The following is a 17,677-nucleotide window of genomic DNA, read 5'->3' as shown; positions in this document are numbered from 1 at the left end:
GCATAATGGAATCTACTCAATTCTCAATCCCAATTTGGAATCTACTATCAATTAAAGTAACACTATAAATACCACAAGAATGATAAACAGGGGGGGGGGGGGGGGGGGGTGAGCCATAAAATATTGGGAACCGCTGATCTGCATATCTCCAATTGTCTGGTTTTTGTCACTAAAAGAGAAAGAGGGTTACGACTTTATAAATCCAATATGGTTTTGGCGTTCGATAATTGTCATGTGGAGAGTCCCTAATGTTTGTAGTTTGATGAAAAGCAAAGCAAGATGTGAAACTTATATATAACATATAGTATAAATAGGATAGGATTTTTATATACTCGGACTTCTGAGAGAGAGAAGTGGATAGAGTAGGATTTTCTTATTATCAGTAGACTAAATAAATTAGTCAGTTTAATCTACGGCAAAAAATTGCCTATTGTCCGATTATTTCTGGTCAAGTACTGCTAGTACTGGTGATGTGTTCAGAATAAAATTGCCAGAACTAACTTAAATGGTTGAAAAATTAAATTTATTGACGTTTCCATGTCTATCCTTGTAATTTCTCCTATATAAATCTTCAAGTCATAAATACGTATGACACAGGCTTTGGAAACGCCCAAAGAACATAGCAGTAGTGATGTCCTTATCATTATCGTTTAGTGTTGTAATCAAATAGTTTTTTCCAATTTCGGTTAATCAGAATTCAGGAAGTCGAAAACTTGCGACAATGGCCGCTCGATTTATTTATATTTTGTCACGTCTTGAGTTCAAAATCGGAATCAGGAATTCCCATGCATGATGATTTTTCTGTTGCGCAAAATATTCACTTCATGACCCAGTCGAGTACTGGTTGTCTGGAGAAGCGATATGAGAACACTTCTCAAATAAAATTTGCCCGAACTAGAACAGAGTTAAAATTTAAATTTATTGACAGTTTCATATCTATCCCTGGAATTTCTCCTATATTATTCTTCAAGTCATAAATACATATGATGCAGACTTTGGAAACGCCCAAAACAAAGAGTAAATATCATATTTAATATTGTATTATAAGCTATAACTTATTTTTCACCGTTTTTATGAGGTAATCAATTCATATAGTGATTAATGTTCATGAGAAAAATATGTTTTTGGTTCGGTTTATTGACATGACTTTATGAGATGGAATTTTTATAACTCAAAAAGTAATTTCATCTGAAATATTATTCCGAACATTGGACTCGTAGACATAATGGTCTAGTTCGGGCAGCAGGCGGGCCAGATTGTATTACTCAACAGTCTGGATTTGGCCCGCGGGCAGTAGTTTGCTGCCCATGCCAGGGTTAGGGCTTTTGCTCATATCCAACCTCTTTACCCAAGATGCAATAAATTGGTTAGGCAATGCTAAATCTTCAAAAAATAGTGCTTTTTACAGACAAGTGGTTTCTTGTAAAGAGCCTTGTGCTAAGTAAAATGTGAAAATACCTGATAAAAATATGCATTTTATGGGGTGTCAATGATGTCTTGAATTTTTTAAAATTGCGAAGGGGATTTATCGATACCATATTTTGTTTTGGGGGAACCAGTTTGTGAACGCTGGTTTAGCCTTTCCTGGCATCCACTTTTCAACCCTCTTGAACTTCTTTTGACCCCATTTGTGGCCGATTCTCAATAGTAAATACAGTTGCTGAGATTCAGTAATTCATGGGATCAAGTATTCGTTCTTTTGCACGTTTGAATGTTTGATAACGTTGATAAAGGTCGTTCATTTCAAGGTCGTATATTAATTTTGATAAGTTTGTTTGTCAAAAACAGCGTCATGGGGAACCGTTACTCTTGTTTAAATAAATCACGGAAATTTGTCATTGGTAATTGAAACCGCCCGCCTTCTTAATCATGGTTATTCACAACTTAAACAACTAAAATCAAAGTTGTGATGTAACAATAGTTCTGTCACGCATGATGGCCCGTCAACGTATTTTCTTTTTTTTTCTGGCTGGGGGAGGCGTGCTTCTCTGTTTCTTTAAATAAAATTTGCTCAGCCTACTCAAGCTCTAACGTTTGGTTTCGTCACGTCACGTCTGTATCTATTTTTCTCATCTGTTTGATATGCTTTCTTAGCAATACTTCAAAAATGTTCTTGAAACATACTGTAAACCTCCATTGAGCCATTTCGCAAAAGTCCCACCTTGAAATATTATTCAGATAATTTATGAAAATGTTTCAAATGTTGATATTGATGTCTGATATTGTGTGTGGCTCCTAATCATTTTTTCAATCATTTTTTTAAAAGGGGAATCACATTGTTTGCAGAAAAAATTGTTGCTGTAGTCATTGGTGGTTTTGCTTAAATCATAGAGTCAGAGAAAATACTGTCAAAATGACTTTGAGAAAGAATCAAAATAGTTTAAAAGAATATTAGTTGACATACAAATTTTTCAGTACCATGTCAACTCAATACTGTCAGGTAAAAAGCACAAAAAAAGACTTCCTCTGTCAGGGTATCCAACATGCCTCATATTTTTCTTTTGGAGATTAATATTGGAATCAAATAACAACAAAGTCATCTTGTATGTCATATTTTTCTATGTTACCACTGTTAAATGGGCCGAATTTTCTGAGAAAAACGCTAATTTTAATTAATTGGATTTCTAAAAAATTATTTTTTTTTGCTCCCAAAGTTTGGTTTGCTGGAGTGCATGGAGTGCCTCACGCATCATAATAACAGTCAGTTAGGAGTTTATTTTCACACATGTTGAAAATACACATTATACATACAGAATTAGGAAAAAAAGCCATTTCAGTGTGACGGAGACTTGATAAACCAGTAATGGTTATCGAGCAGCGTCACCTAAGCAACAAGAAACCAAGTAATAAAACAAAACAAAACCTTTTCAAACAAAGCCACCGGTACAAAGGGAACGCTATTTTTAGAATCTCAGCACCGATACCTCCAACATGAGACGTCAGTATCGTTATCGTGGTTCAAACACTCATTACTTCGTGACTACTAAGGTTAATCACATATTCAAATATGCTTTTCACAAAGTTTCACTTTTTCTTTTATCACACATTATGACCAAACAATAATCACTTCTATGAACAAACAATTCTTGGTACCGTGTCATTGTCAATGATATATGTATGATTGATTACAGTAAATCAGTACAAGTTAAGTGTAATAGGACTAGCCGTTTCAGAATTAATTTGAAAGAATTTACAAATGATAACAGAAAGTTGTTCCTAAGAGTTTTAGGAATTTAGTAGTTTGTCGAGCGTCTTGATCAGGGGCGGGCAAGATTTTTGGACCAGGGGACAGGGGTCATAAATTTTGCTTACCCAGAGAGGTGGGCCATGTAAGTATGACGTAAAAGTTGCATTTTGTGAAGAATATTTACAGTGTTACAAAAGCAAGAGTGGAAAACAATAAGCCTCGTGTCAAAACTAAATTTTATCGCAATCCTTGCAAATTCTTTAGGCTATTTTTTTTATCTAAATATCAGGCGAGCCAGGTTGAATTACGGTAGGTAGCGGGCCAGATTTGGTTTGCTGGCCATACTTTGCCCATGTCTGGCCTTAAATGAACACCAATTGAAATATAAATTTGAAAAAAATATTATTAGAAAAGTTGTTAAAGGGTGCAGACAGTTGGTGGAATTAGGTAGTTTTTTGCACACTCATCAAAATTAAGTTTAAAAGTAAACTTATTAAAAAGGTGATGAGAGTAAAGATAATCAAAAATGAGTTTTTGGTTCGGATAAGTTTTCAATTTGAAATGTTTTCAATTTGAACACCAATTGCAATTCAAATAATTGAAAATTGAACAATTGAAATAATGATATTTAACTTTATATATAAAAAATAGAATTATCATTATTCTGGTATAGGCAGTTTTCTTGTGTCAGGGTACTAGGTCATAGAAATTTTTTTTTTATAATTGCTGAGTCTACAGGCTTGCAGAATTAGTCTGTATGGTTTAATATGAGGAAGCATAGAGGTGCCTGACAAAACGTTGTAATCAAATCAATACTGGAGATCAATACTTGATAAAGAACTAATATACTTCCTGAACCTACTTCCTGAATATTTAATCTTTGAACTGTGATGTGTTAGAAGTTGCATCAAGTGTTAGAGTTGTATCTTTAGTGCCTAGGCCAGCAAACTTTGACCTAACCAGTGAAGCGGAACCCCAATGAGAAGTTCCTTATATAAAAAAGCAACATATAAAAACTACATAGATTTAAAAGCAAACCTAACAGCGAAAAAAATGATCTTTATTTTTTGAAATACAATGTGTTAGAGTTGCATCAAATGTTGAAGAGTCAGAAACTTTGATGAAGTGTAATTGCTTCTACAACTGTTATTAGGCGCGTTGTGAGGATCATTCTACAAAGTAAAAGTGTGAAAAAGATGTGTTATAATGAACTGATTCTTGAGTAGCAAAGGTTGACTACCTAATTAATCTTTGTACAGTGACATGCTTGAGTATCATCTATTCTAGTGCCAAGAATTTAAGCACAGAGACGTTGTCGGAATCCTCCCCCCCCTCCCCTTTTGAAATGCCAACTTTCCGATCAAGATTTCATGCTTAATAATGAAAAACCGAAGTATTGACAAGGGCCACACTAAATGGCATGGCGGAACGGGTTATCGCTTACGAGCCATCTGTTTCACACTCACCTACTCTAGTGCCTTTACCATATTACACCGATGTAGTTTCTGAATAGAAATGCCAAATCTGGCTCCAATGAAAACCAGAGCGAAAATCTGATATCACATCCCTGGTTTCCTGTTTCATTATTTTCTTTTCCTATTTCCATGTATTTTCATCCCAATTCCTCTTTTTCCAGGTCTTTCTATTCACCGTATAAAACGTGGAAATGTGAACGAGAGTGGCGCGCGAGTAATCACTTCATTGCAGATGGAAATGGCTCAAATAATGAAAGGAGAATTCAGCTCTTTCATGCAAAAGGTTAGTCTTATTGTTGAATGTCAATTACAGTCCTGTCCTTGTCTCAACCGGGTCTATTGACAGGGGAATAGCCAAGGGGGGATGCAGGTTGGAAACCCCCCTCCTTTTGAATAGTGAAAAAAAATTCTGTAGTATACAATAAACATTGAAATTTTTCATAGCTTTAAATGCTTTTCAGACCCACAAACTCGCATTGTCAGCTAGCTGATATGATCTAACCTGGCAATTTGAAATTTCAACCCCCTACTGACCTGCGAAACCAGTTTTAATTTTAGTTTAATCTGGTACATGAATTCCAATTCCTTTGCGATGCAAAGCCTTTACCTGAGTCCAGTTTATGATCTATGCCTATGACGTTAAATGTCCTAACAGCTAGCTTGTGCGAAGTGTACATATCATATGATCAATAACCAAATTTTTGGGGCTCCCGAAGTATGCGAACCAAGATGGCGGACATCGGAATGTAATATGTGTACTAGGTTAGGGCCATAATTTTAGGTATAAATACTACGGGAGGCTCTTGGCTAGTCTTCGAACTGATAATAGGACTAAAATAGGGAAAAATTATCGCCTAACCCTAACCTGTTACCCATGTTACGTTCCGATGTCCGCCATCTTGGTTCGCATACTTCGGGAGCACCAAATTTTTTGTGCCTGCGACTACTAGAAAGCCTATATTAAATGAAGGTGTGGCCCGCGACTTCACTCAGTTATTTGTATCAGGCCCTCCTGTAGTAATGGTTGCACACTCCTGCACTAGCCTACTCTTCATATTATATTTCTACATTCAGGAAATCTTTGAGCAGCCAGAATCTGTCGTAAATACCATGAGAGGACGAGTATTGTGGGATGAGAGGCGCATCCATCTTGGAGGATTGGCCGACCATATTACAGAGATAAGACGATGCAGAAGAATTATTATCATTGCTTGCGGGACCAGCTATCATTCCGCTATTGCTGTAAGTAAATTCTTACTATTACTAAAGATGTGTTGTATTGGCAATATTACCAGGGTGAATATACAGGGTGTCCATAAGATCCCTTTACAATTTCAATTTTGTTATGAAGTCAGTCCTCAATTCAGGTTGGTTGTTACTTAGCGATTTTATTCGGTAAGTAAGTTGATAGGTATTTCTCTGTCTGTTTGTCCGTTTGTTTGTCTGTCTGTTAGATGCAGACGATATCTCACGAAAGCGAGATTGAATCTGCTCCAGATTTTGCATGTGCATTCATCATTATGTCGTACCAGAAGCCTATTAATTTTGGATGAATTATGTCGTATAATTAGCGAGTTATTAATTAATTAGTGATGGGACACAAGGTGTCAGTCACTATGGAGTAAGAGCGCTGTTTTGGGGGATCCCCTAACTTTCGATCAGTCTTCGGTCTCTGACCGATATTCTCGTTTTTTATTCTGTATTGGTAAATGTCTTAAAGACTTTATGACATTCTATATATCTGATAATTTTTAGAGATGCCAACTCTTTCTAGTTTGGCACAATATTTTTCTGGTGCTCCCGAAGTATGCGAACCAAGATGGCGGACATCGGAACGTAACATGGGTAACAGGTTAGGGTTAGGCGATAATTTTTTTCCAATTTCCCTTATTTTAGTCCTATTATCAGTTCGAAGACTAGCCAAGAGCCTCCCGTAGTATTTATACCTAAAATTATGGCCTAACCCTAACCTGGTACACATATTACATTCCGATGTCCGCCATCTTGGTTTGCATACTTCGGGAGCCCTATTCATCTTTTAGTATGTCGTGTTAAAGAACTTTGCCAGGGCTGGGGGGTTGCCTGGCATTTCAGCCACGAGCCCATTGGTCCCCAACCTTCTATGGCTCGTGGTCCCATTCCAAAGGCTTTTGGCACTCATGATCCCCAGTTTATCAATTCCAGTGGTATTTATAGTGTTACTTTGATTAGTTAATTCCAAATCCCACTGTTTTCAAGCAATTTGTGCGCAAGAAAGTTTACACTCGCTGTAAAATAGCCTTATCGAGTAATAAAACCCTGAAGTACAGAATTTTCTGTTGAAGGGAAATGTTAAATCAGTGCGCCTAGCATTGTGCTCTCACACCAACTGCTCTGTGGCTTCCTTGGAGACATGGACCGAAGGTTGGGAACTGCTGCACTAGTCCATCACTCCAATTATTAAGAAGTGAAGTTTCAGCCAGAACGCTTTCTCAAACTCTATATCTCTGAATGAGTTTTGACACATCTCCTCGTTAAGGTGTGCTCTGATGTAATATGAGTATATGACCATTGTTAATTCTGTTTCATGTTTTTTATTTCAGACTCGTCAACTTCTTGAAGAATTGACAGAACTTCCGGTCATGGTTGAATTGGCAAGTGATTTCCTTGACAGAAGCACTCCTATATTCAGAGATGATGTTTGCTTTTTCATCAGGTAAGAATAATCTACAAAAATTTAAGATTAGGTTAATAAAATCACATACAGCCTCTTACAAGACTTGTACAAGTCACCACTGAAACAATAGGGATAATCTGTATCACTTTGGCACTTCTTACTCAATTTATTATATTTGGGAAACTAGGAGACGAGTTCTAATTCAGGATTTTTAAAATGTCGTCATAGTTTGACTTTGATGAAATGGTTTAACCATTAGACCTGTGGTTCTAAACCTTTATGGCTTGTTGCCCACTTTGGGGAGTTTTCTTGTAAAGTGGAAAGTAGGGTTTTGCGCCAGGATTGTGGTGCCCTCTCTGCTCTGTGGCCCCCTTGTATCTTCTTCAAATATGATGTGTCAACTTTTTTTTACTCGGTCAGAACAGCTGTTGCACCCCTAATTTGACCTCCTTTTGTCTATTTCCAAATTCTGGGTACTGCCGTAGTGTGTGTACTAGGTTAGGGTTAGGCCATAATTTTATTCTGATTTTCCTTATTTTAGTTTTATTACGAGTTCGGGGACTGTTCGTATTAGCCAAGTGAATATATCCATGGGTTTCAGTCCCTTTACACAACTTGATGTAAAGTAGGCGAACAAAATTAAGTTTCCTTATTGGTACACATACTTCTGGAGCGCTAAATTCTGTTTTCATTGTTTTTCAATTGACGTGTTCTAAAATATTTCTGAAGAAGAATGAGTGAAATAAAAGTAAACTTTCATACTTGTGAAGAGTTGCAATTTGATACTGGTAGAACAACGGCCTCATCGAGTCTCACGCGATCCTATAGATATAAACAATTATGATTATTTCAGTACACTCCCTCATCATTTGAAAAACGACATATACAACCAATACCACCCCAAAAGCAATAAACGCCTCCCTGGGCTTAGTGCTTTGAACACAAATATGAAATTCCCCATAAAAACAAACTCCTACATCTTGTATATTCTCATTTACAGCCAATCTGGGGAGACAGCAGACACTCTGATGGCATTACAATACTGCAAGAACCACGGTGCATTGACTGTTGGCGTTACAAATACCGTTGGCAGCACAATTTCACGCATGACTGACTGTGGTGTTCATATCAATGCTGGACCTGAGATTGGAGTGGCTTCTACAAAGGTAAGATATTCATAGAACTTATATTTAATGGTTAGACTGTGGTGTTCATATCAATGCTGGACCTGAGATTGGAGTGGCTTCTACAAAGGTAAGATATTCATAAAACTTATAATTAATGGTTAATAATTAACTTATAATTATGTATGAGAGGATTGCTGAACTCTTTGCCGCTGTAAAGTGGTATTAGTGACCGCTGGTCGATTGCACAATAGACACACGAACAAACAAAAACACATCATCATCACAGGGTGTAATTTAATTGAAAATGCATGCCGGGATGATGGGCAATGCAAATTATTTTAATTGACGCTTGTTAGTGTCTTCAGCTCTGAATAGGTCACTATACAAGCAGCCAAGTAAAAAGCAACTATTATTTATGTGCGAGAAGATTGCTGGACTTCTTTCCGCCGTAGGTTGGTTCACGTAACCGCTGTTCGGTTTCGGCTTCCTCCACCATCAAGTCCATGCATCTGGAAACAAATAACTGGCTAACTAATATCATACCCAAAATGGACTGGCAACCGGACGAGAGGCCGGGGTTCACTGTATGATTATGCCGTCTTATCGGCTTTTCCTCTCCTGTGATAAATATGTAAATCCTAAAACCTAACTATGATGAATTATAGATCACAAATCTTTGGTTTCAGATCCCATGTTTTAACCTTACCCAGGATGTAATATATTGTGTAGACCAGTGTTTCCCGACCTATGGAGTGCGGGTCATTTGGGCGCCTTTAAATTTTTTTGGGTTGCTTCTGCTTGTTTTTTAACGAAAACCTAGGTGACCGTACATTTGAACCCATGCGTATATCCACGGGTTCAATCTATATGCGGGTGCTAAAACCCATGGGTTAGGGTCAGTATGGGTTCAACTATCCGAATGACAAAAAAAATTTCATAGGTGCAATAGCATTCAGGTGCAATTGTCATGGGTTCAAATGTACGTTGGTTCAAATGTAATGGAACCAAAAACCTAAACGTTACTAATTTTATTTTATTTTAAATTTATTGTTTATTATATATTTGGTATTGCAGTGTTACTCAATAGTAATTACTTATCGATCTTCAGATCGGTAAGTATGTTGATAGGTATTTGTCTGTCTGTGTGTTAGATGCACGCGATATCTCACGGAAGCGAGGTTGAATCTGCTCCAAATTTTGCATGTGCATTCATCATAGCTCGGTGTCACTATGAAGTAAGACCACTGATTTGGGGGATCCCCTAACCTTCGATCGATAAGTCTTCGGTTTCTAACCGATATTCTAGTTGTATATGTGGGAAGTATTATGACTTAAAACTTGGCAGCATTCATTTCGCTAAGTAAAGCCACACCATCATTTCAAAATTCGCTGATGACTGCCTTCGCACTATGGGGTAATGTCTGGGGGTAGAAATGATTGTTTTATATTAGTCATTGAGTTTGCGGTAATTGATATCTTCTCTTTTCTTTTCGCCCACAATGACAAATAGAAATTTATTTTCAGGCATACACCAGTCAATTTGTTGCCTTGGTGATGTTCGCCATGATGATGTGTGAGGATCGTTACTCCAAACGACAAAGATACGACGAGATATTCGATGCTCTGAAAGCGTTACCTGGTAAGTTCACAGTGTTAACTGTATTTAATTATTTTATTGTCAAGTGTCTAATGTAGTGGTTCTCGAACTTTTTAAGCCCTTTGAGTTTGTCAAGTCTTGCGCCCTATCTCAATAATAAATAGCAAACGAGAATATCGGTCAGAGACCGAAGACTCGTCATCGAAAGTTAGGGGATCCCCCAAAACAGTGCTCTTACTCCATAGTGACACCTTGTGTCCCATCACTAATTAATTAATAACTCGCTAATTATACGACATAATTTGCCCAAAATCAATAGGCTCCTGGTCCGAGTTAAGATGAATGCACATGCAAAATCTGGAGCAGATTCAATCTCGCTTTCGTGAGATATCGCGTGCATCTAACAGACATACAGACAGACAGACAAATACCTATCAACACACTTACCGATTAAAATCGATAAGTAATTATAGACTACGGATAACAACAGGCGCAACATCACTCTGCAATCTCTAGACAATTAATAAATGTAAATATCCAAAAGAAGGCGTACCACATCAAACTCAACAAATATTTTCATTTTTAATCAGCTACACACCCCCTTAAAAATTGCTCTTGTGGGACACGCCCCCACTGTTTGAGATTCGCTGGTCTAATGACTGTCATTTTATGCAATATGATGACAATTTTATTAAAGCGTAATTCGGTCCTTCAGATGATGTGTGTTCATAGTTAAATTGAGAATAGGAAAAAGTGTTTACAACTGCCATTTTAAATGAAGTGTTTCTCATTACTTATCGATTTTAATCGGTAAGTATGTTGATAGGTATTTGTCTGTTTATCTGTCTGTTTGTCTGTCTGTCTGTTAGATGCACGCGATATCTCACGAAAGTGAGATTGGATCTGCTGCAAATTTTGCATGTGCATTCATCATATCTCGTACCAGTAGCCTATTGATTTTGGGTGAATCATGTCGTATAATTAGCGAGTTATTAATTAATTAGTGATGAGACACAAGGTGTCACTATGGAGTAAGAGCGCTGTTTTGGGGGTTCCCCTAACTTTCGATCGATAAGTCTTCGGTCTCTGACCGATATTCTCGTTGTTGGATTGGGAATGTTGAAATCCAACCAATGTCCTATTTTTTGTACCAATTTTTCCATGACAGGTTTTCAATTTGAGCAGGCTACTGATATCTAAGGGGGTACTATTTTTGTAGAGCAGACATTACCTGGGGTTTAAGGGAATGGGTTTTGGACCCCAACCTATGGTGCTAATGTAATTTCAATGCGCTACCTAGTGGTTCCCAGCCGGTGGGTAATTTCCCCACTAGTGGGCAATTCAGGTGCTGTTTGTGGGAAATGAACTTATGAAAATTACTCTCAGTAAACACAATGAATGAATATTATTACAAAATGAAAATCATACTTAAAAGAACCTATTTCTTTATAATATTTTAGATTGGAATTCATTTTTCAAATTTCAGCCTTTGCACTTTCGTTTTTATATTCAAGATTATTTATTTTTATGGAATCTTTTTTTCTAGTGTTAGTTTCTCTACATTATGATATATTTGTGCTGAATAAGTCGTGTTGTAAAAAAGATATTTTTTCTAGCTTTTCTTTCTCTATCCCAGATTTGATCAAAGAAGTTCTGTCTCTTGACCAAGAAATTGTAAATCTGTCTGAGCAGCTGCACAAGCACAAGTCATTATTGGTGATGGGTAGAGGATATAATTTTGCTACGTGCTTAGAAGGGGCTTTGGTGAGTATTGCTTTATGTTTTTATAGTTGTCTAAAACAAGGCCCAATGCTCGATACATAATAAAACATATAGGATGTCCATAAGTCTTGGAATATTTCAAAATTGCAAAAGGAATTTATTGATACCATATATTGTTTTGGCCCTCACAGATGTATTAAATAAAGTAAAAAACTGATTAGTGATTACTGAATAATTACTGATTAAAAACAACAAACCTGGCTAAATATATTGAGAACTGACTTCATGACAAAATTGAAAGTGACTGTTATCCCACTTATGCTGTCAATTTTCCAGAGGGACGGGCGTTTTTTAAGTACTCAATGTAGTATTTTTTGCCTTACAATTTTTTATCTGTAGCTTATTGTTAGCTAGTTATTTTTGAGGTGGGACACGAGACTTGACAAATTCTAAAACGTTTGAGAACCACTGTTCTAAAGTCTGAATTGTATATTTTCAGAAAATCAAAGAGATCACATACATGCACAGCGAAGGAATTATGGCCGGGGAGTTAAAGCATGGACCCCTTGCATTGGTTGACAGTGATATGCCTGTGTTGATGATTATCGTCAAGGATCAAGTCTTTGGGAAATGTCAGAACGCTTTACAGCAAGTGGTTGCAAGACATGTAAGTCGAGGGGGTTTTTTATTTATTTTTTAAGCGATGTTATAGCCTTAGGAAAGCCATTTCCAAATATCTCGAGACTATAAAGTGGTCGCATGCTATTTTTTTAACAGTGTCAGCACAGCTTTCACAGATCATAATTCGATTTTCTCAGAGACGGAGTCTAATATTTTTACGATCTGTTTCAAATCAATCAACAATCAAATTTTAGATTCAGTAAACCCAGAGGTCTGGCCAGAAATTCGTTTTTTACGTTGCTGACACAAAGAAGCTATAACACAGCCCCTATCTTTTCATACTATTTCACAGGGTTGACCAATGTTTTTAATTTTTAAATTTTTAGTTTTCTGTGAGTTTGGAACTGGAGTCTTAAAGATTTTACAACCTGTAGTTCTAGTTTAAATTTTGTAAACCCAAAGTGTAACTTTTCCCGGTTAATACAGCCCCACCAAGTGTAAGTTAATTTGGTGCTCCCGAAGTATGCGAACCAAGATGGCGGACATCGGAACGTAACATGGGTAACAGGTTAGGGTTAGGCGATAATTTTTTTCCAATTTTCCTTATTTTAGTCCTATTATCAGTTCGAAGACTAGCCAAGAGCCTCCCGTAGTATTTATACCTAATATTATGGCCTAACCCTAATCTAGTACACATATTACATTCCGATGTCCGCCATCTTGGTTCGCATACTTCGGGAGCCCCGTTAATTTTTTAGTCAACCAATGTATCGAAGTTTATTGTGAATTTTCCTGACCCACAGCCCTGCCGAAAACTCATGTTATCTTTTTATAAATGGTTTTTCAGGCTTCCACAGGTCGAATTTAATTTTTTCAGCGCTGTAGAGATTGTTACTTTGACCAGGCAACACAACAATTTATCTTCCTATTTTTTTCACAGGGTCGACCAATCATAATCTGTGACAAGGAAGACCAAGAGTCGCCAAAGTGTGCTTCCCATGTTTTAAGAATACCTCAAACGGTAGATTGCTTGCAAGGAATATTAACCGTCATTCCACTGCAGCTGCTTTCATATCATATGGCGGTTATGAAGGGCCTTGATGTAAGTAATTTATTTTGTTTTTGTCTGCTAGTTTGGGGGATACTCCTGGAGTAAGTGAACCAAGATGCTGGACACCCGAACGTAGTGTGTGTACCAGTTTAGGGTTAGGCCATAATTTCATTCCAATTTTCCTTATTTTAGTTCTATTACGAGTTCGGGCACTAGCCAAGTGATTCCCGTAGTATTTGTACCTGAAATTATGGCCCAACCCTAACCTGGTACACATACTACATTCTTGTGTTCACATACTGCGAGAACACTGTTTGGGGGACTTGACAGTATCTTGTTATTATCTCACTGACTTCCGAATCTGTTGTTGGATTAGGTTACTGCCTCATCTCAGCTCAAGGGTTCTCAAACATTTGGTGTTTTGGAGTGAAGAAGTTGAGTATTATTTACAGAGCCACACAATAAATTTATAAAATTGAAAACGATAAACACATTGTTACTTCTTATTAAAGTTCATGAGTAAATTAAAATTACTTTATATATTTACTTGGTAGTTTTGGATACTTACAAAATTAGCCAAGTTAGTATTTTATCAAGCAAACAAATAGCTCACACAGAGGCCCCAGGTTTCTGTCACAGGGCCTTGGGGGCTAGGGCTCTGCGGCCCCCTTAGGGAGCCCCACAGTCCCTGGTTGGGAACCGCTGTTCTACTCATTTATTTTGGGGCTCCCGAAGTATGCGAACCAAGATGGCGGACATTGGAATGTAATATGTTTACTAGGTTAGGGTTAGGCCATAATTTTAGGTATAAATACTACGGGAGGCTCTTGGCTAGTCTTCGAACTGATAATAGGACTAAAATAAGGAAAATTGGAAAAAATTATCGCCTAACCCTAACCTGTTACCCATGTTACGTTCCGATGTCCGCCATCTTGGTTCGCATACTTCGGGAGCACCATTATTTTTCTGTGCTGTCGGACATCCGAGACGTTGGCTATACTGTATCACAGGGGTTGGCAAACTACAGCCGGTAGTCCGAATCCAGCCCGTGGTGCAATGTAATCCAGTCCGCGACGCTTCGCTGAATTATATTAACAAAACAGCTGTATTGACAATTATATTCTTTACGTGACAGAATTTGTTTTGAGAAACTAAATTATATTATAACCTAACAAGTGTATAATTCACAATCGCTCGTTAATGAGCCTATAATTGATTATAATTAGATAAATGGCAACAGAACGTAAAAAGTTGATGCTGAGTGCAAATGGTGACACAGAAAATATTCAAATGATCAGTCTTCGCGCACTGCTTGAAATTTAACTGAAATCTGTGTGAAAAAATGTGATTCATTCGCCATTCCTTCGGTTTTTAACTTTCTAAAAATCTGTGCCAATGACTTGCAAACTTCAATTTTGGCCCGCGAGCAACAAAAGTTTGCCGACCTTTGCTGTATCACTTGCTACTCAACCATTTGTTCCTTTACTTGCCATTGTAAAGCCTGTTAACGACCACTAACTTTTCAATTTTCCATTTCAGGTCGACTTCCCCAGAAACTTGGCCAAATCTGTTACAGTTGAGTGAATAAGAAATATGAAGCAAATGAATACAAACGTACAATTTTATATTTTTGAAGCTCCTTGCGAAACATCTGCTCCGAGACTTGTAGAAAACGTGCAGCAGATTTAGTAAAACGCTCTTATACATAAGATGCAGTCTTGTTGTTTTTCTCATATTTTATATATAAATAGAAATATATTCTTACGTTTATTTTATCCAGTGTACAATTTAGATTAATACTGACCCCTTACATTACCCCATGGGCCTTATTCGGTAACCACCATTCTGGAAAAGCCCAGTTCATGCAAAAGTGCACACTCATTTTTTCTGCATGGGATATATTTTTGATCAATTCTGTTTTTTATATTCTTGTGCAGTAATTCCCAGCTTTTTAATGCATTCTTATTTCTGCTTATTACTTTAGGCTGTTTCTTTTATACCCCAAATAAAAGAGATATTAAAAGTGTGCACGTTCAGAAATTTATATTCCATTTCATACAGAAGTGCTCACCTCATCAAAAACAAACTTTTAATTTTTCTGTGTGGGATGTATTTTCATGATTTGTACTTGCCAGACTTCGGGCAGAATATTTCTAGAGTATTGAGCTATACTTATCATTCGTATGCGACAAGATTATTCCGCAAATATTTGTGACCAAATTATATACCTATATATTAAATGTTGCTGATCTTGCTGTTTTGTATTTATTTATTCTTATATAGAGCGATGGGATTTATGACAAGCAAATTTTACACGGCAGTATTGGGGAAGCGTGAGTCCGAGGCATTTGCTCGTTTGACCCTCTTCCTCTAGAAATGAATCTTTGAACTTGAAACACTTTTTATTCCTTCACGACTCCTAAAATTCAATATTTTTCAATCTCCGACCGCTTGCTGTTTCGGTCTAACTTGACATTCTATATTTCAGAACCTCCCTTGAATCCCAGTTATTTACGAGGTGACTGAAGTTACTTCAAGTTTCCTTAAAAATAATAAAACTAAAAAAATTTTCATAAACATGGATTAAAATATAACGAACCTGCCACTTCGAGTTCCTTAAAAATAATAAAACTAAAAATTTTTTTATAAACATGGATTAAAATATAACGAACCTGCTAAGATAAATTGAGAACTGACTTCGTATCAAAATTAAAATTGTAACATGACTTCATGGACACCCTGTATTTTTGTCCTTTGGTGTTCATTTAACAACTTTTTATCAAAATAATAGCGTTGCTACCATAACCGAGCCTATACCTACCTATTGGTAAATGTAAATTTTTATATATTTGTTAGTTGTAGTTTTATGCAGTTGTTACATATTCAGTAATTGCACTTTATTGGTTTGGTTTATAGTTGTATATATTTCAAAATAGGGAGGCGCTCCCGAAGTATGTGGACCAAGATGGCGCACAGCCTAAATCCTAACCTGGTACACATACCATGTACAGGTTGTGTGCCATCTTGGTGCACATACTTCAGGAGCTCCAAATAGGAGAGTGGGAGGACGGGTCATTTTTGACAACAGCTGTGTGGCCACACCCAAATGATTGTGAGAAAACGTACCATACCCCCAACTACAATCTTTTTTTGGCGACTTGAGCTTCCCCCCGCAATCACAAAGCCTAATATATAATCAGGGCTGTGCATTTTTTAATTAATTTCAGTCGATTTGAAAATTGAATCTAGAACGCTTGGAAGTTATATAATTGTATGCGATATTTTTATTTTACTGGATCCTCCAGGCAAATAAGTTACTGAAAACATCACTCCGCCTATTCGTTCAGCAATCACACACAATAAAAAACATGCTTCATCAACAACTCATAAGAAGGAAAAGTTTCGTGTCAGAATTGAATTTTAAAGGCATGGCTTCAAAAATATTGAGGATTTTACCTTTGCCTTCCTCTAAAGCGATTAAAATAATTTACTATATGATTCGAAAGGCCCATCTATATATATATATAAGTTATCCATTTTCATTTCAGTTTTGTATTCAAAGTAAGACGATGAAATTTTGGTGCTCATACTCTTGTAATATTGTTGAGGTACTTTCCGCTTTTTATTTTGCTTTTATATGTAATATAATTATATTTAGAGGAGTCAGACTTGTGTTATTCGTGTTGTTGTAGCCAGGAGTTTCCAACTTTTTTATATATTTCTTCCCTTTTCTTCGTTGGATTTCTTCGTTCACCCTTCGCTATGCTTCGGTATTTATTCATTCCTCAAAGCAGAGGTTCACAAGTTCACAACCTGTTATGATTTGTGAACTTCTGGAGGCTTTTCAGAATATAGGCCCTAAAAAATTATGGGCACCCACCACAGGGTCTAATCCAGGGGTGGGCACAAATTTTTAGTATAATTGCCGCATGCTGCAAGTCAGAACTTTAAAAGAGCCGCAGAATTTGTGAATTTATTAATATTATCGAAATACTATGAACAGAAAAGAATTCCACACAAGAGTCTAATAACAATAAGACAACTCTGTTTTCATCTTCGTACTTTCGTTTTTCTAATTTTGGACACACCGCACAGTAACTCAGAGTTTGCAATCAAGCTGCAATATCGCCGACGCATCAATAAACAACATTGACCATTGTGACGAAAGATTTGCTGACTCGACTGATTTAAATTCAACGCTACAGCGATTTTCATACTAAAACATAATTTGTCCAAATTAT

At 36.9% G+C, this 17,677-nt stretch overlaps 1 protein-coding gene across 1 annotated transcript in view; it reads left to right on the top strand.

Moving 5' to 3' along the window:
• LOC120347045 (glutamine--fructose-6-phosphate aminotransferase [isomerizing] 2-like) overlaps positions 1–17,098 on the top strand; it is a 35,191-nt gene extending 18,093 nt beyond the window's left edge. Inside the window, exons 11-19 of the mRNA XM_078117636.1 lie at positions 4,824–4,945; positions 5,737–5,904; positions 7,245–7,357; positions 8,319–8,484; positions 9,970–10,084; positions 11,679–11,806; positions 12,264–12,431; positions 13,326–13,487; positions 14,976–17,098. Coding sequence (XP_077973762.1) covers positions 4,824–4,945; positions 5,737–5,904; positions 7,245–7,357; positions 8,319–8,484; positions 9,970–10,084; positions 11,679–11,806; positions 12,264–12,431; positions 13,326–13,487; positions 14,976–15,020 — 1,187 coding nt within the window. The 3' untranslated portion in view covers positions 15,021–17,098. The remainder of the gene's footprint in view (positions 1–4,823; positions 4,946–5,736; positions 5,905–7,244; positions 7,358–8,318; positions 8,485–9,969; positions 10,085–11,678; positions 11,807–12,263; positions 12,432–13,325; positions 13,488–14,975) is intronic.
• Positions 17,099–17,677: the final 579 nt, after the last annotated feature.

This window comes from Styela clava, chromosome 11 (assembly GCF_964204865.1).
Source record: "Styela clava chromosome 11, kaStyClav1.hap1.2, whole genome shotgun sequence".
Classification (NCBI taxonomy): domain Eukaryota; kingdom Metazoa; phylum Chordata; class Ascidiacea; order Stolidobranchia; family Styelidae; genus Styela; species Styela clava.
This window is presented reverse-complemented; position numbering and strand designations above follow the sequence as displayed.